Source organism: Zootermopsis nevadensis, unplaced genomic scaffold (genome assembly GCF_977971745.1).
Source record: "Zootermopsis nevadensis isolate Lab colony 2312 unplaced genomic scaffold, Znev_1.0 Znev_ptg000197l, whole genome shotgun sequence".
In the NCBI taxonomy this organism is placed as follows: Eukaryota; Metazoa; Arthropoda; class Insecta; order Blattodea; family Termopsidae; genus Zootermopsis; species Zootermopsis nevadensis.
The window spans coordinates 58,500-78,780 of record NW_028259328.1 but is presented as its reverse complement, the minus strand read 5'-3'; the positions used below and the strand labels follow the sequence as shown (position 1 = coordinate 78,780).

Genomic DNA, 20,281 nt, shown 5'->3' with positions numbered 1-20,281 from the left:
AAATGTTTTGGCACTGACAGGCTTTCGTAGAAGGTGATTATGTGTATGCCCAACTGTTTGGTCATGATGTTGCCACAAGCAGGCAATGCAGAAAGCTGAGCGGGGATGGGGAGCAGTATTTGAGTTCTGTGACAGTATGTTTCACATCGAAACTTCGATTTTTAATGAAATTCACACATAACACTCAGAATCTGTAAAATAATTCAATTTATCATGGCGGAAAATCTCCCCTATGTGTGCATGAGATAGGAAATAGGCTGTTGAAATACCTGTGGAAACTGTTTCTTCATGAATGCCCGTTTCTCCTGCGTGCCAACAGTAGTGAACACTGTACAACCTGCGTGCAGACAGATGTTGATGGCTGCCTGGCCTACACCCCCGCTCTCTAAGTGGACCAGCACAGACTCACCCTTTCTCATGTGACCGATCATCTCAAGTGCATAGTAAGCCTGTTCACAATAAAGCAAAGCAATAAGTTTTTCTTTTTATGTTAAATTCTCTTTAGGTATAAAGGTGGCTCTGTTCTGGGTTGTTGCACTGTGTAGTTTGGTAGAGGTCTGCTGGTGTTTCGGAGGTGCATGTTTCCTGATGGTGGTGGCACCAGCCACCTCTGAAAGATCACAACTTTTATGAGCCTATACAGTAAAAGAACTCAGAAGATGAAGATTGCTGTCTTTTGGGTTGTTGCTCCCTGTAGTCTGATAGATTTCCACCAACATTTCAGAGGTCATACTGCCTGTCATCAGGGCAATAAATGTTAATCGCCCTTTTGACGGAGACAGTATGACTTCTGAACCGTTGGCGGAAATCTACCAGAGTACATAGCGTAACAACCCTGAAGATAGCCACCTCCATACTCACTGCCATTTATACCTGAAATCTCATTTTCTTTAGGGGACTGGCCCTTGCCCAAGTACCATGTCATAAAGATAAATACAAGGTGTGAATGTTAAGATTCACAGTTTCTTGATCTCAAGATCACTAGTAGACCTGGGGGCATGATGAATCTCTTTTAAACTTACATGGGCTGGAAAACTTTACAAAAAAAAAACATCTGTTTTTTCAAACTTGTTAAATAGTTATACATACATCATACAGCTTTAATATGTTCCATTGATCCATAAGTTAGTGAGATGACAGTAGACATAATAAACCATGGATATTAAAAAAACACAATTCACAATTTATACATTGTTAAATAATTATCAATTATTTGCACTGACTGGAAATTCTTTTTAGATAACAAAATACATAATAATTCTGTTAATAACAATTGGAAAGTGTGTGTTGATTCACACATTAAACTGAATTTTGAGTGGATTCCATCTGACTTCACCATATCCAGTTATACATATTAATATATGAAAGTATTCAATATTATGTATTCGAAACCAAAGAACTTCAATTTATGTCAATAACTTGATCTATTATTTAGTTTAGATTTATTTCGGTGCAAATAAACCCTTGGTATTTTATTTTGTCGTCTGTTACAAGAAAGACATTCAAAAGTAAGCATGTTGCTTTGACAACAAAATAGTAATGCAGAAGCTAGTAGAAGCAATTTCCACCAAAAATACAGCAGTTACATATGGCACGGGAGAAACAAATTTCTGCGAATAAAGAAATGAAACAATAACTGTTCCACCTATCATTATTCAAACAACTTTTTTAATTTGTTATAAATGAAACCACAGAAAGATAATGTGGATAGTTTTCTTTTGTCTAGATCTCGAATATATTATTTAAGCTACCTGAACATATTCACGCTGTAAGACACGAGGCCACGTGTTAGGAATAAGGTAACAAAGATGGAATTGACAAAATATGTAGTATATGCAGGAACTAATAAAAAATACATACAGACGTTTAGTTGGAAATAATAGTCACAACAGATATGCAGGCACAGAACTGACTATAACATTACAACAGAAATCAGAGACATAAATTTCAAATGGAGAGCCCAGAGGTGTCCTGTAACTCGTTGCCCATTCTGGTCATGTCCAGAGAACTCTAGCCCTTCAACACAAAAATTCTTTAGTAACAAATTCCAAGTTTTCCTGAAATACAAAAAAATTTGATGTAATATATAAAACAAACTATTACATTATGTGACATGGAGACATATATACGTGTGTGTGTGTGTGTGTGTGTGTCCCTCAGAATTTCATGTTGATTGTGCAATTTCTCACAAGGGCACAGGACGTTCTTTAATAGTGAATGGAGAAACCAGCATATAGACACAGAGGACAGCGTAGATTTTGAAAGCTGACAAGAGAATTGATGAGCAGTAGACTATTATTTAACTACATAATAATTACTATTGGTTGGTTGGTGATCATTTCCTGTTAAGAGATTTTGGGCTCTATGAGATAATATTATAGCCATGGATATGTTGTTAAGGTCGTCCTACTATGTGCATGTACACAGTGAGGCACAGTTGTTACAACTTAGATATAAAATCATGTTTAAGACTGTACTACATTAAATCATACTACAATCTTAGTTACGCAAAGATACATAGTGATTTTTTTTTGTTAAAAAACATTAAATTTAAATTTTCATACATTGATTTGTAAAAGAATAAAGAAAATGTGTTTTTAAGTATGACTTTAGATTTTTTCGCCATTCTTGATGGGAAATTTCCTAGTATTTGTAATCAACTATAATTCATCTTCAGAATTAACAAATTTAAACCTACATGCCCTTTTTTTTTTTTTTGCTATCCAACTGGATCAGAATACGTGAAAGTGGGTGGTTCTTATGAACACAATAACCAACCTTAAGGTTCCTTATATACAGGGTAAATTCTTGGCCACATTAGCAGTTTTCAAATTCTTAAGATAGCTTATACGCTATGAAGTTAGTTAATTCGACAACCTAACTTTCATTTACTCTCTGATATACTTCTTGTTCATGAAGTTGAACAATCAAGCAAGCTCACTTGGCATTAAATTTTAAGTACATTTATTCTGGTCCCTCATCACTATAATGGAACTTTAAAGTAATCACATTACTGTGTACAAGAGTTGATCAGCACCTGTCAGGGTCCAGATTTCCCTCCAGCCACCTGAAGCTGGAGAAATCTCCTCGGGTCATTATGCTGACATAGGCATGTGGCACAGTAACAGTGGCACAGCTGTCTAGTGGCAGGTGTCGGTATGACCCCCACTTTCCATCACTGTATACATTCATAACAAGATCTTTAATGGGCGTGCTGATGTATCCAGAATAAAATAACACCTGAAAATATATACAAAATGTTTCAGAGATCTCATACTGAAATATACCTTCTGCTTGTTCACTTATATATTTAAGTTTCCTTGGCTTACGAGTTCACAATACCTCAGATTGGAAGAAACACATTGAGTATATTATTATTCCCAAATTAAGCTCTGCGTGCCTTGCCATGAGAACAGTCATACCACCCATGACAATAGATACTTTAAAGCTAGTTTACTTTGTTTATTTCCACTCTGTGGTGTCTTATGGATTAATCTTTTGGGGGAATTCAACAGACAGTAATAAAGTTTTTTACATGCAAAAGAAAATAATTAGAATAATGGCCGGTGTCAAAAGCAGGATATCCTGTAGAAAATTATTTCGTAAATTTAATATACTTCCACTTGCAAGTGAATTCATACTCTGCTTGCTATAATTTGTGGTGGAAAAATTGGATAATCTTAAAAGAAATACAGATGTACATAATTTAAATACAAGACGTAAACATGACCTATGTGTGCCAAATGCTAACTTTACTAAATATCAGAAAGGGGTGTACTATACAGGTATCAAGTTGTTTAATAATCTTCCACCAACAATTAAAAGTCTAAATTATGATATAAAGGTATTCAAGCCTGCATTGAAAGGTTACCTCTTCACTCACTCTTACTATTCTGTATACGCTTTCATCTCTGCTGAAAATCCGTAAGCTTTATGTATATCTATAATCTATATGTAAAGTCACTTTTGTATTTCTATTTAAAATTCTCAGTATATGTACATTGATATGTGAAACACGTACTTGTTATTGTGTCGAAAATACAGAAGTTTATGTATATTGAATGAAGTCCTGAGGTTTATGTATATTGCAGAAAATGACTTGTTCTCCATCCTTTGATTGAGTCCTAAGAAGGATCTATGGAATGTAAATAAACTCTACGCTCTAACATACCTGAATACTGCACTTTCCTATCCAAGTCACAAACACTCCAGGTGCCTCATTCTGTCTGGTTCTTCACATCTCCAACTCCAAATAAGCTGCTTCCCCATCACGCACACAACTGATCTTCTGAAACACTGACATTCAGATAACTTTGTCTGCCATCTCTTGGTAATATTACTCCACACACTACAGATACAGTTCACGAGAAAGTTGCCACTAAGCACATCCCCTGATCTCAAACTCCTCTTTCAGACAGACAAGGCACTCACACTGAATCTATAACCGTACACCTCCTCCGAAAGCAAGGAGATCACACGAGGGCCTGAGGTCTTCCTTGTGGCATTGTGAGGCATGCTACTAACTCGTGATACTTGGTCACTAGGAATCTAAAGTGTGCGACCGTGGTGTGGTGGCCACATAACCAACATTACAACCTGTAACCCTAGCTGATTACTTCTACCTTGTCCACTGCGATAGGCTCTTACACAAACTTAAATAAACAGCTACTGAATTTCCACAAGCAAGTCACTAAAACTGAGGCTGCCAACACGTGTCTGTGGATCATCCCAACCGCATCGCCTGATGAATTGTGTCCATCATGCACAATGATCATGTCAGCTCCCGGTGCAAAGTCTTGCTACCTCTGTAGTAATGATGGACTCGTAAATGCGTAACGTCTATAGTATCCCATATGCTTGCAGGCACGCCTACCTGAAACAAAACCATGTACCGAAATAAACATCCGCATTGAGAGACCAGTATTAATTCTTACTACGAAGGCACTCTACACCACATTAATGATCAACTGGCCAACTAAACCGACCTTCCATGCAACCAAAATATTTCTCACTTTACGTCCTTCACACAAAGATGACACACATCAATTCTAATAAAATCAAATTAACTTCCACGCCATGGCAATATATATATATATATAAATATATGACAGTGAATCTGCACTAGACTCGTAATGCAGCCCACGATCACGCCGACCTCAGAATTCGCCATTCTCCTCATACGCAGGGACGGCAACGTCGAAAAAAACAGCGAACACATCCCGCCACCGCTGAACTAGCGATATTCGATGATCGTTATATGCCCACCCTGACGAACTCCTCTGCCATCTAACGACAAAAGGGCTGAAGTAGATGTCCTACCTAGCACACTCCACTGCACTGCCGAACGAAATGCTGCCTGAAATACCACTCCACAAATTGTAAAATCATAAGCAGAAACGGGGTTGCTGGAAAGTACTTCCGTAACCGCCATTAGTTACATCTTAGCCCTTAAAAATGACAGGAACTACAAACAAATGAAGGCGAAACACGCCTACCGTCACCTATAAGAAACCAACTACCAAACATAATCATAACCTAAAATCATTTATGAAACCAACCACACGGAACAACACCTAGGATCGTAAAATACAGCTCAATCAACTTAGCACGAAGCACTATGAAACAAATAACACACATTTCGTAACTAGATCGCCTACATTCTGGCACACATTGCCTCTCGGTCACCCGAATTGTTACTGAACCCAGCGGCGTTTAACACCCTGCTTAGATCAAAACCAGACACAAATCTTTAATACCTACACGACTATCTATAACACAAGACACCGAGTGAAAGCGTCCACTGCTAACCGTAGTCTCGGACACGAACTTCCACTCGTCAGACTTCATGTTGGCATGTAGACACTCAACACCTCACGCGGATTCAGCAGCGACATCTTCCCTGTTTATTCAATTCTTGGAACTAAATTTGCAGAAACTAATAAGATGAAACGCGGGCTGCGTCAATTAATCAGGCCAACCAACATCACCTATAGAAAACCAACTACCAAACATTTCCATAACCTAAAAATCTTCCATCATTTATGAAAACAGGTAGGATTTCGTAAAATACTGCACAATGAACTTAGCGCGAAGCATTCTTAAACGATTATTCTATATGTCGCCACGGGATTGTACTGCACGACTCTCTTTAGCACACCGACTGACTAAGCCCACTGGTAACCGTACTTACGAACACGAACTTCCCTTCGTCAGACTTCATTATGGCACTTGCAGCACTCAACACCTAATACGGATATTCCCTGCTCGATAATTTCTCACAACTAAATTTGCAGGAGGGCGTAGACCTTCTGCTTGTTCACTTATATATTTAAATTATATCCTTTTATTGAGACATGAATAATGCAGTCATTCGAACTGATGAATCTAATATGAATTATTCTAAGGCTCCTTATTATCATCATAATGTTACTCAATAAGTTTAATAAACATTAATGTTCATTGTCTTCACACAAAAGGCACATGTATTTAATTCAACCTTTTAAAACTCCATGAAACAGAGTCTTTCTTCCAAGCTGATGGTCACTCAGCTAGTAAAGTAAGTCCCGCCTTTCAAGGAAACCAAAGGTTTGTTGCCAACTGGTCCTTATTGTGAGCCACAAGAATACAGTTCACAGCTTCCTATCCTATTCCAATAAGATGAACTTTAATATTATCATTTCAACTAAGCTTCCATCTCCCATGTGGTCTGACTGATTAAATTTTTTTATCTGGATAAGTTTAAATGAATAACAATGAAGTGCCTGTTTCCATTTGTGATCCTTACAATTACTGATTCAGGATGCTAATCTACAGGTCATCCTCTCAACCACAATGCTGTAAAAGCTGGACCACATAGTATGTAAACACTAAACTCACTTCCAAACAAACATTTATTTTGACCTATCTAAAGAATTAAACAAAATTAAACTAACCAATTATAACTTTAAATTCATTACATAATTTCAGTGCCAATTCACAAAGTCTCTTGTTTTAATTTCATGCCAGAAAATCAGCTATCACTCTCAGAAAAGCAAGTAAGCTCTTATGCAACTGGGGAACGACAAAAATCAGCACATATTAAAAATTCTCTCTTTTTGATTCAGACAAAACTAAGTTACATTCATCTACAGAAAAGTTATGAATGGAAAATCCACACTTTAGGTTCTACAGCAAGAACAGAGTCATAGCTCTATACCCTTAACATGACAAACAATCAAACATGCAATATTTGAAAATGAATAAGAAAAGAGTGAACCAACTCAAATCAGCTAATCTTCAAGACAAAAATGTACATTATAACATTTTATCTAAACATGAACAATTATGCAAATTTAAGACAGGTTTTATTTCAACAAAAATTCTGATTGTGGACTTTATTGTAATAGTGAAACTGGCATATGTTCCAAGAATTTATAAATAAGTAAGAACAATAAATTAAATAAATCACCATCTCAGATGGAAATTTTATTTTAAAACATAAAATAATATTTATAAGTCAAAGAGATTAAATATTACACAAATGTTCAAATCTTAGAAATCAGGTGAAAACTTGTTAACATGTGGTACTTTCTTCACTGGCAGTAAAAAGGTTCAAGTAGGAGTCTCTAACCTTACAAAGTTGGTCTCTGGCTCCTTGCGGATACAGTTCATGAGACCCAAAATGCCATTGAGTGGTGTATCCTGAGCTACAAGGATAATGCGATGCTTAGTGTTGCTTTGGATGACAGTCTGCATTTGTGGCAGCCAATCATAGTTCTGGGCTGCAATGTAGATCACAACTGGATTTTCCACCATCAATCTCTGAAACAGATTCCACATACACTTTCTACCAAATATTATAACAAAAAAATCATTTCGTTTACCCAAAGTTTCTTGATGAGCTGATGATCATACTGCCACCTCTGGCTTAACTGGGATTACTTTTTATTAATCATTTTGCTCTTGTCAACCCGAGGTGGTAGATTTCCTCTTATATTATGAAATGGAATTACATAACTTGTAAAATTTACTGTAAAGACATTATCCTTATTTATACAAACTGAAAATCTCAGAATGCCTTTTCAGTAATTTCACTCACATCCATACTTATGTCTTTTATTGGAGTTTTACTTTTAATCAGTTATTATATTTTACACTATGCTGTACTGACTAAGAAGCTATATCACAAATGGATGATGTTACTTTTAGCAAACATGGAAACAATAATCTAAAGAAAGAAATATTTCATTATTAACATTATTAAAGCACATCTGTACTGTCAAGAAAGTATTATTATGGTGAGCACATGCTTGAGAATGAGATGAGTGGGGCATGTAGCATGCATGAGATAGATGATAAACATTCAAATCTTAGGCATGAAAACCTGAAGGTAGGAGGCCACTCTGAAGATTGATACATAGATGGAAGGATAATATTAAAAGAGATAAAAACAGAGTGGATGGATGGGGATTGGATTCATGCGGCTCAGTAAAAGGAAATGTCATAGGCTTTTGTGATCAACATTATAAACGTTCTGCCTTACCTTCCTGAGCAAAAGTAACTTTTCATCCTTTAGGGTTTTCTCAAACACAATTTCAAGCCTAAAGCCATAGATGAACAGACTGTTTGTTTCAGGTTTCTCACGAGTCAGGATGCACGCCCCATCAGCCAGAGCACTTAAAGCAGTCTGCAGAAATTCTCTATACAGCAGGATGTTTGAAGCAATAACCAGGGTACAGTTGCGCTCATTTTCTAATTTGTGTTCCTCAACCATTATCCCTGTCTCGTTTAAGTTTCTGTGTGACAGGTTACAACCATTCGACAGGACTGTTATATTTGCCTGCAATATACAACAACCAAAAAACATGTTCAATTATTGTCGTTCTCTTTGCCTTTTTGTGTTTTTTTAAACATAAGCTTAAACAATATTAGTAAAACATTTCAACAAGAGCCTAGAAGCATCTTAATGCTATTCACAAATCTTTAACCTTCATTAGCCATGCATTATGGCTCAAGTGTGGAACAGTTTGCCAAGGGCCACAGTAACATACTACAAAAACTATTAACCAGCAGACAGCCCCATAGTACACAGGCTTAAATCCCATATTCTCACACAATAAAAGTTAATTTGGTTACATGCACATTTTGCTTTCAGTTATAAAAATTTGGTGCTTTTGGCAGTGAACATGAATATCTTCTGCTTACTCTTTTCCAAATTGGTTACTCTAACACTCAAGTTATTTTCTTGGCACAAATTCTGTGCCTTCCCATGACTCCATCAAGTGCAAACATTACTTCTTGAAGCTTAAGCTAATTAGACATATTAATAATGAACAACGATGGAAACACAGACTATGAACTAGTAGAGATTATAAGTAGGAGAGCTGGTGTAAAACCATAACAAACTCGGTTTGGTTTCAATATTAAGAAACCCAGAAGAAGAAAACACAGAGGTATGCAGAATTATATATAGCTCAGAAGATAAATCTCATAATCTCATGAAGTGGCCCAGAAACTAGGTCATATGGAGAGTCAGACAGCCAAATGATAACAGAAACTAGCTGACACCATCAAACTGCAGAACAGTCCTCTTGATGACACAAAAGCACAGTCAAGAAGGCATGAGCCAGGAGGGAAAACTTGCTGATGGATAGATCAGGCCAAAAGGGAAGGAGCCATAAGCTATGGAATGCCACATACTAATGTTCCAACCAGCCAGGATATGGACTGGTCTGGTAACCACCATAGGAATCCTTGGATCTGTAAGTAAATGAGCCAGCCATGTTATTGGGAAATCAAGAGCTGTTAGGTACAGGAACATCTAAGGAGTGAACAGACTTTAAGATGGACGGAGAATGCATCATTAATGATATATATCATATATAGTGAACTGGATGTATTCTTTGATCTACCTAACTAACCTTACCTGTACATACAAAGAGACTGTGGAAAGGGTTAGATACCAGGAGTAAAAACATTCAGAAAGGGGTTCTGCTCCCAATGGAAAACAGGGATAGTGGCAGTATACCATCAAGACAGAGCATAGCAGCAGGCAGTAGGGTTCAAATCCTGCTTGCCCACCTCACGCCTCAAAGTGGTGCCAGTGTTAAGATAGAGGATTAGTCATGTATTCTAATAGGCCATGGTACTGCACAGGGTGGTCAGTGGTAGTACAGAGGCCACCCAAGTGAACCTATATTGCTATATCTAAGAAGAAGAATTGTTGTGTTTCACAGACAGATGTGGAAATTCTGGTACGAGAACGATACTGCAGCTGTGAGGATGATGTGGTAGGAGTTCAGCATGCAAAGTTACTAGTAAAGAAGACAAGAGAGATAATTACAGAAATGGTACAGACAACATAAAAATGTCAGGAGGTGAGACAATAGAAAGGAAAAGCTGAAATCCCACTTTGTTTCCTCCTATCAAGACATGGACCAATCAACCTCAAGTGAAATAAAAATAATAAATAATGCTGACTATAAATTAAGTAACTCTGTGTCACACATTGTTACACTTGCTTTTATAAGTGGCATGTCCGCAATGATGAGATTCACAGCTGGTGACAGAAGTGTGGTGCCTTGACTGTGCAGCTCCACCACCTTCACATGGGTGACACTCGTGTTCTCCAGAGCAAACCCTCAGTGCAGTGTGCAGGTTCTACATTAGGTGTGAACACGTATTTCTCGAGCACAGGCTTGGTCGGGCACTTGTATTGAGTTATGGCATTAGTTTGGAGTCCTCGTACTTCCACGCCTGCTGACTGGATGATATCCAACTCCTTATACACATGTACTGACAGCACTGTCACAAGAAACAGTAAAAATATTTACTTAAACTCTCTAGTACAAGTGAATTGGTATGTAATAGGCACAGAAATTAATGAAGAGAAGGGAGTGTGGATGATACAAACAATTTTAGAGGAACTGCATTGCTTTCAATTACAGGGAAAATGTATTCTAGTATTTTGGGTAAATGAATAAAAATATGGCTGGAGATATATTATCAAAGTTACAGAATGGCTTTAGAAAAGTAGCCAGACCAATAGATAACACTCAACAGTTGTAGATTATTCATATAACCCACCTTTGTAGTTTGAAAATGTACTTTCACCGATTTTAATTTGTCTGAAAGCATATCTGATTGTAATTAAACATTGTAAATATGTGCTAATGGTTTTTTGATATGATTATACATCAATCAACTACATAGTCTGGTACACCATCAACACCTTCTGAACATTTGCCCTTACGCTTTTTGTTACCTTTTTCAACTTTAAACTCAGTTACTTGGAATACAACCATGGTTTTATTACAACTGTGGTAACATGCAACTTGAGAATTTAACAAAATTTTGGTTCAAAAATTTATGGCTATTTCTGTGAAGTAGGAATTGAATATAATGAATTCTTCTTGGGCTACCAGCCATGTCAGGTGGTTAAATGGAGAAAAAACTAGCATTTTTAAAACCGTCTTCATCCTCGTCCTCAACAACCTGACACGTCTGGTAGCCCAAGAAGAATTCATTACACTTAGTCACCATGAATGCTTCAGATAATATACAAATAGAATAATTCTGCTGTCTTCTGTGGATTTCTTATGTTTCCTGTCCCACATTTCATTTTGATTTTTTGATCATCTTGTCCTATAGCGAATAAGAACTGCAATGCTCTGAGATGATGAGAATGTAAACATTTATTATAATTCTCAAGTATGTGATAATAAAAATAATATAAAATGGTCTGCACTATTAAAGCCTGAGTTAGATAGCACTGGCGTGAAGTATATTTGAATTCGAAAACGCAAGGAATGAGACAAGCGTAATGAAAGTCGTAAAGACAGAAACAATGATACAGAAGTGCAAAATATTTTTAACAGTGTGAATTGGAAGAGTACAATTCACTTTTACGAACTAACGAAAACTGAGTACAGACGGAATTATACTATTATATGCGACTAAACCTTAGGAAAAGCTGTACACGCTTACATTAATGTATATGGAGATCAAAGGGTCTGAAAGGTAAAACATGAAAAAAGGAGAATGCCCTATGTGTGGCATGAAAATGTTCTGAAACCAAGTTGTAGAACGAAGTTTATATTAGGAATGAAAGAGGACGTTTTGGTAATGAGATACACACACACACAGAGAAATGCACATACCTGTCAGTTGATTGTCCACTGCCCATCAGGATGATAAGTGCTCTGATGATGAAGGCAGCAAGAACCTCTATAATGTTGGTAAATTTCTTCCAGACTACGTGGTGCTACAACCCTGAAGACAGCCACGTACAAGGCAATGTTTTTGAAAGGAACAGAAATATTGTGGAGGTGTGCATGCAGTTCTCCACTCCATGCTAAGAACTCACAAGCAATCTCGTCCCATCAGTACACACATGCACGCGTACAGATGAAGTCTCGTTCAAACTGAAACGGACCAACTCGCCAACATCATGGCTCTTGGTGTTCAGTTCACGGACATCAGCTTCGTCTATTGTGATCTTCTGGATATAGGTTGGAACGAGGAGACGTCGCGATTCTTCCTCAAGTATTTTCATCTGCAGTTGTCCAGGAATGCTACCCAGTCGTCTTTCCACGAAATCTTTCCCGTTTGACCTAAGGGAGAACAAGAAATCATCTACATTAGACAGTACCGTATATTAGGGAGACTTCTACTCATCTCATACCACGAGGCCCACTGGAGTTTGGATAAGGGCATATTCTAATTTGCAGTCTATAAGAGTTTCATGATGTAAAGCCATTAAATTCTCTGTAAATGTGGCAAAGTTCAAACCAGTATGGAGAATTGAGAGCTGATTAAATGTTTGCTCTAGTTCAATTTAGAACTTCAAATGGTCAAAGACTCATTTTTCCTGTCATTAACTCATCACCTTCAACTGACTTAGAAATTTTACAATTCTTCCTTGTTGTTAAAGAAACTCCTTTAGCATGTCTGTGATTGGCAGCTTATAAGTCATTACTCGCAGTTAACATTACTGATTGGCCCTCGATAACGTCATACTACATTTAACGGAATTATATGTCATTTACGAGAGTCAAAAAACAAGCTACGTGTGGCAGTCATCACACGATGACAGCCGGAAGATGTTCGTTGTCCCAACACCACTCACTCCTAGCCAGTAAGCATTGTTACTCAACATTCCAAGTAATATTCCAAATTCATAAGCTTTACTTCTATACTAAATCAAAAAGTGAAATAAGACAGAAATTCAGTGTTTAATTACGTCTCAGAAATGTGGCGTCGTCTCACTGGTCAGTTTCAGTCAATACCCGGTAAAACGAGAGTTCTAACTACGTTCATGTGTCTCAGTCTTCATTATTTTAAATACTGCAAATAAATTGGAACATAGGAAAACCTCCATACAGTACTTATGGGCCATGCGCTAACCAAATTGGTTAATAATTATTAACCAATCTGAAGGTGAATTATAATTAGTGTTACCCAAAGTGAAGTCAAATTTCGGAAGCGTATTACCCACAATAATTAACTAATGTGCCACTGTTAAATTTAAAAATGGGGTCATTAAAATACCTGATGATTAAATGATCTTTAAAATATAATCTGTCCATTATTTATTAAAAAAAGTAAATTAAGAGTGCAAAACTTTCTCTCTCACTCTAAGGGAAAAATTAAGATTGAGGATATCTTCGAACAAAGAATTAAGAATATATTTGGATCTAAGAAAAATACATGATGAGCTTCATAATTTGTACACTTTATTAAATATTATTAGACTGATTAAATAAAGGATGATGAGGTAGAATAGACACGTACATACATGGTCATTAAACCTGAAGAGAATTCTGTGTGGGTTACATTAGTAATGGAGGGAGGTTTATATTAAAATGAACCTTTTTAAAATAGGGCTCAACTAATTCAGGACAGAACACGACAACAAATATTCATATTCCACAAAAGCGAGGAATTTCTTTACCAGTTTAGCAGCTATCAACTTTCAAGACCTAGAATCATGACTTGGCCATCATTACATCCTATTTGCACATTCATCTGATTTTATAAGAAAGAATTTACACATTTTTGGGTTGAACTTTGATAAATGTATACAAGATGAAGTCATGCTGAAACTAGTCTGTAGTTAAGAGGTGATATCAAAATACAAGCAAAGAAGGAAGAGAACACGTGACTTACGATAAGTGATGTGCATAAACAGATGCCTTTGTAATCCAGGGAGAGAAGAGAAAGAAGAAAAAGTATTGGTTTCATCTGACATATGAATGAGTGACAAAATATTTGAACATGCCAAAGACGAAACTTTAGTCAGCAAATTAAACATAAAATCAACTGAAAATAGGTGAGATTTGAGCTTTGCATAGTGATGAGAATTAAGAGGGACATCTTTTGGGATATATCACGATGTAATCCGGTAGACACTAACCATACATTTCAGAGGATCCGACTGATTACGTCGAAAGGGTAAGAACCACCTTCAAAGTTGAAAATTTGTTTATAGATCATCAAAAAATGAAACAAAGAAAATTTGCTCCATCCATCTTTATAGCTCTAAATGACAGAAATGTTTCAAGTCTCATAATGTCATGATAAAACTCTCTGAGTTCTAAGTACAACCCAGAAATTAAACGTCACAGCCACTGATGGAAATCTACCGAAATACTGGAGAAGTGAAAGTTGTGCATGTCAAGATATTTTTTTTCTGCTTCCAAAGAAATGTTCGTTGAGAATTTGTTCCTTAGTAACACACTGCGAACCAAACATTTTATCTGAATGTTTATTGACACATGAGATATGCAGTTCATAGGACGAGGCCACGTACTTGTCTAATTAACTGGACTACACATGTACACCAAAGACAATGAGGTTTATACCAATTTTGAAACCATTGAGCTATATCAACCCTGACTTAAAATCTGACTTCTTTCTACATGCAAAACACAAGAACTGTAAGAAAGGATATTGTTTTATGTGGGCTGAAAACATTAAATGGAATACATGAAATATAAAGAAAAAACTCATATGATTTCAGAAGCTGCATAACTAGCAAATGTGGAATGTAGATTCAGATGAAAACAACATTGAACGATGTAATAAATATCTGAGACCCATAATATTTTTTTGTAAAATTAAAACAAAATTGTACATTATATATCCATTACATAGGGTCACAACAGTTAGCTCATTTGCAAAAACAATGTCTACTAATAAACACCATCACATATTACAGCCTATAAGGTACATTAAAACTACTCCTTTAGATTGTAGCGCTACCTACCATGGTTGTCAGCCCCGAAAGAGTCCTTGGTAGTCACAGCCACGTAGTCGTAACTCTTTATATATGTCCTGTGATGAAAGTTCAAGCAACTCATCATTAATGTGTGGGATCGAGGGCTCCAGCAACACCATTTCATAGGACATGTTTGCAGGTACTCGCACCAAACCACTTGCCGTTACCTCAAACCTCCCACTTGCTTGCTAAACCATGACCGTAAACTGAATGCTTCCTATAACAAAACAACTGAATATTAATGTTATGGGCTGTAGGTTAACCCTTTAAAGATAAAGAGAGTACCGAAGTGTACTAATTTTAAATGTCCACAAGCAGTTACCTTGATGAAATTAAGTGTCTAGTGTTTTGTTTCTTTGTTTTCCTTATTAAATATAGTCAGCACTGCAAACAAAAGCATTATTAAGATTTTAAAACACATTATTTATTAGCATAAATCCAACATTTCCAGCAGTGGCGTGCAGTGTTATTTTCAGTAAGGGAAGCAGAGCTTTCTTCTGATTGGCAAGTTGACAGTCAATTCGAGACTTGTCAAACATCACAATTTGCACTGTTGAAACAATGGGGGTTTGAGAGTTCTCATGTCGTTTCAGTGCTTTATGAATGTCGTTGGTATCACCGAATCCAGTCTTGTTCCATTTGTTTTCCATTCAGAAACAATAGGCACGACCAACAAAACAATTTTCCTATGTTACGGCAACCGGATGGCCACTCTGTTTTCAAATACTGTTCCAAATAAAATTTCTTCACACACGATTTGGTCTGTCAAAGTTCTGGCAACTTGCATGCCTGTCGTCCTCTTTCGATGATTATTTTCTTTTCAGAAAAGCCCCCACTATTAAACCCCCATTTTAAAAGGTGTTCGACTGCAGTCACATGAAGGTTCTCTACCAACATAACACTTTAGCTATGCATGTAGTCTAATCACTCCTCTGCCACTTGTACCACGAGATTGGAAATACTTCCCTTGCACGCAGATCGTTTACTTTCTGGAGTTTAACGCGCTTCAAAATACGATTGCAGGAGAGGGACATATCGTTGAAAGGATAGGAAACATAAGCACGTACCACTTAAGACACACATATAGACTACGAATGATAAACTGTGTCATTATTCTGTAGTCCTGTGGAACTAAACATCCTCAAATACAACAGGTACATTGGTGTGAATTTTCCCAGACATCAGACTAACTGATTCCCACACTAGTTCCTGTGCAAGATATAACGAGAATGATAAACAAGTTTTAACCTATCTTTGGAAGAACTGTATACATGAGCGTACGATGAACAGGTCTCATATCATGTATAATCTATGAACAAATCAATAATTTTTCAACTGAAATCAGCATCGGAGGTGAACACACAAGTTTTCTAGGTAATAACTTTTGTTTGAAAAGGTACAACATAACCTCTATTATCTACAGAGCCTAAAACTGAATTTAATATGGTTTCTGAAACTGAGCTGTCACGATTATTGCGTGACAAAATACAGATCTTATTAAGATTTATAACATTTACTTGTCGCACTTTTGATAACATATATAATTATATATAACAGAGAATAATTTATGCCTTACTGAAAAATATATTTCTCTCACTGATCAATGCTGCCAACAATATATCGTATCTGTATATCAAACAGATTAACATGAAGATAATGTAAAATTGTAGAAGTATCCGAAGCTTAACTACAATAAATCCTTCTTGGGCTACCGGCTGTGTAAGGTGGCTCAATAAGGAAAAGAACCTTTTTTAAGAATGTGCATTTTTTCAGTGGCTAACCATTAAATTCTAAATTTAAAAATTCAAACTGCTCCAGAACTATTACTTTTAAGACAACGACCCTGATTACAAGAGAACAGAAGCATGACACAATTACATTTCTCATCGCGTAAAAGTAAAAACCAAGTTTAGTTTTCTAAAAAGTCGTACCTAAAGATCAGAAAATATTCGACAATATAAGCTGATACTGGATTAATGTTTGTGAAATTACCATCCTTACGTAACTACAGTGATGAAAGCTATCAAATAAAAACAATCATCGGCAAGCACGCTACAGAGGACCAGTTTGTTACGCAGCTGCCCTGAAGATGAGAGCAGAGATGGCTCTCAAAACGTTGGCAGAGGATATGGTTCATTCACCATTCAGCCACCTGATGTGGCTCGTAGCCCTAAGAATCTTTCATTATATTTCTACACAAAATTGTAAATGAACACTGATTACTAGAATAATGTGATAAGAACATTTTACATAATAAAAAACCTGCATTTATATTAGATTCAAAAGTAAGTCAGATCAGCCAAACTCCTCTTTCTTACTGTGCAAGTACAAAAATCATTTCAAAACACGTTTATTATTTCTATTCGTTTTCTACGTTGAGTATCCCTTCTGGTCATATTTGTAATTTTGGTTCCGAGCCCTCTATTAAAACAACATGGATCAACTTCTGTTATACAGTGAATTTAAAAGACAAATAAGGAGCAAATTTAATCTAACCATGAGGTTGCAAGAGGGAATTTAAATTATCTTATCTCAAAGGTTAATAAAATTAATTACATTACAACTCACAAGGTAGCCAGTGGCAGGAAAGAGATTTATTCCATTAATGATATATCCAGATAAATATTTCGCTGATCCATCCTCTAAGCTGATAATCACAGATCGTTCGCCAGATTTGGCACTCGGCTGTAACAGAATCACAGTACGGACATGCATAAAGAGCAGCGGAAGAACATATCTCAGTAGAGTGGAAATAATGATTAGATGTGACTGGAAGTACACATATCTGGAACAACGAGCAAATAGAAGACACAGATTCCACAGCCACAACCACAACCCTTTGGATATTGCAGCATCATTTTTGCAGCTGACCATAAGATACAGAAGTTTACGTTTATTGTATGAAATGACTTGTTCTCCATCCTTTGGTTTAGTCGTAATAAGGATCTATGGAATGTAAATAAACTCTACTCTCTAACATACCTGAATACTGCACTTCCTTATCCAAGTCACAAACGCTCCAGGTGCTTCGTTCTGTCTGGTTCTTCACATCTCCAACTCCAAATAAGCTGCTTCCCCATCACGCACACAACTGATCTTCTGAAACACTGATATTCAGACAAATTGGTCTGCCGTGTCTTCGTAGATACCAGTCCACACACACTACAGCTACAGTTCACATGAAAGTTGCTACTCAGCACATCCCCTGATCTCAAACTCCTCTTTCAGACAGACAAGGCACTCACACTGAATCTATAACCGTACACCTCCTCGGAAAGCAAGGAGATCACACGAGGGCCTGAGGTCTTCCTTGTGGCATTGTGAGGCATGCTACGAACACCCCATATTTGGTCACTAGGAATCAAAAGTGTGCAACTGTGTTGCGGTGGCCACATAACCAACATTACAACCTGTAACCCTAGCTGCTTACTTCTAGCTTCTTCACTGTGATAAGCTCTTACACAAATTTAAATCAACAGCTACTGAATTTCCACATGCAAGTCACAAAAAAAGAGGCTGCCAACACGTGTCTGTGGATCATCCCAACCGCATCGCCTGATGAATTGTGTCCATCATGCACAATGATCATGTCAGCTCCCGGTGCAAAGTCTTGCTACCTCTGTAGTAATGATGGACTCGTAAATGCGTAACGTCTATAGTATCCCATATGCTTGCATTCACGCCTGCCTGAAACAAAACCATGTACAGAAATAAACATCAGCATTGAGAGACCAGTATTAATTCTTACTACGAAGGCACTCTACACCACATTAATAACCTACTGGCAACTAATCCGGCCTTTCGTGCAACCAAAATATTTCCTACTTTACGTACTTCACACAGGAGAAAGATGACAAACATCAGTTCAAATAAAATTACAAGCCCTGGCAATATAAGAGTAAAGCTGCACTCGACCGGGCATGCATCCTACCATCACGCCGTCCGAAGTAAACAATATCAGCAGAGGAACTGCGCCATCTTCTCGCACGCAGGGACGCCAACGTCTGAAAAACAGCTAAAGAAATGAGGTTCTGACGGCGGGAAGTACGAAGATGACGGTCTTCGGGGGATTTATAGCTGTGTTGGTAAATTTCTAGCAGACTACAAGGCGCTGCAACTCAGAACAAAGCCATCTCCAATTCGCTTCAGAAGTTGTCACTGCCAATTATTTGGAAGTAAATATTTAAATTCTACTATTAAGAAGGCATGTTTATGTTGCATTATAAATAGCTATTTTTAACCCTTTAAAGCCTAATGGTAAGTATAAATACCCTAAGCTTCAACAATTAATTTCCCTGCATGTCTCGGCACCGAAGATAAATGCATTCTACTCTCGCATTTCCCTCGTCCTCAACCATCCACACAGGGTCGCCAGTCTATTTTCATTTGCTATTTTGGGCAAACTGTATCAAACAAACACACAATAAAGACACAAAATTTATCTAATTATCCGTCGGCAGGTTTCATTTCGACATGGGTTCGTATTCTTTGATTAGTTAAGCAATGAAGGCCACCACTAAAAGTATTATAGTTCTAAACACTTAAGCACTGGAGGTGGAGACAGATGAGATATTACTTTCTTCTGGCTATTACGTGAGTATATACAATTTCATATAATAATTCACGGCACTCATTGGAACCACGGTTCCGGAGAATTTGACTTAAATACGTCTATACGGAAAGGAAGTTTATATATTGACTTTATTCTAAATATTTCCTTTATAGATCCTTTACAATTGAGATAAGTTTGATTAAGACATTGATTATTTAACTTGAATTAGTTACGTTTAAGATGGATCTGTGGTAGATGAATGGCGGTTGCTTCCAACCTTTCGTCCCCCCTTCCTCAACGGCGGTCTTGGCTTCGTTTCCATAGAAACGGGAAGATGCTGTCATCACTCTGGTTACATTCTGAGACACACGACAGGTGCAGGGATGCCATAAAAAGATACATAGATTTTTAACTCCAATACTTCATGAATTTCAAGGAATTTTTGATGGAGATAGAAATTTTGTATACAGACG

General features: G+C 37.0%; 2 protein-coding genes across 3 annotated transcripts; both read right to left on the bottom strand.

Moving 5' to 3' along the window:
* Window positions 1–455: 455 nt before the first annotated feature.
* On the bottom strand, window positions 456–4,310 carry LOC147870801 (fatty acid synthase-like). Its single transcript, XM_087341923.1, has 3 exons — window positions 4,172–4,310; window positions 3,038–3,240; window positions 456–610 (listed from the first exon to the last, which is right to left on the bottom strand). The coding sequence occupies exons 2-3, from the start codon at window positions 3,190–3,192 to the stop codon at window positions 502–504; spliced, it is 264 nt and encodes an 87-aa protein (XP_087198049.1). The 5' UTR covers window positions 3,193–3,240; window positions 4,172–4,310; the 3' UTR covers window positions 456–501.
* Window positions 4,311–4,437: 127 nt separating this feature from the next.
* LOC147870800 (fatty acid synthase-like) lies at window positions 4,438–19,244 on the bottom strand. 2 transcript variants are annotated; one of them, XM_087341919.1, is made up of 9 exons: window positions 19,091–19,244; window positions 18,239–18,943; window positions 17,825–17,941; window positions 15,245–15,473; window positions 12,138–12,590; window positions 10,500–10,782; window positions 8,522–8,818; window positions 7,610–7,800; window positions 4,438–4,873 (listed from the first exon to the last, which is right to left on the bottom strand). In XM_087341919.1, the coding sequence occupies exons 6-9, from the start codon at window positions 10,512–10,514 to the stop codon at window positions 4,870–4,872; spliced, it is 507 nt and encodes a 168-aa protein (XP_087198045.1). In that variant the 5' UTR covers window positions 10,515–10,782; window positions 12,138–12,590; window positions 15,245–15,473; window positions 17,825–17,941; window positions 18,239–18,943; window positions 19,091–19,244; the 3' UTR covers window positions 4,438–4,869. The 2 variants fall into 2 exon arrangements, with proteins under 2 accessions (XP_087198045.1, XP_087198044.1); XM_087341918.1 differs by lacking the exon at window positions 4,438–4,873 and having other exon boundaries at window positions 6,873–7,800; window positions 19,091–19,243.
* Between the last annotated feature and the right edge of the window lie 1,037 nt (window positions 19,245–20,281).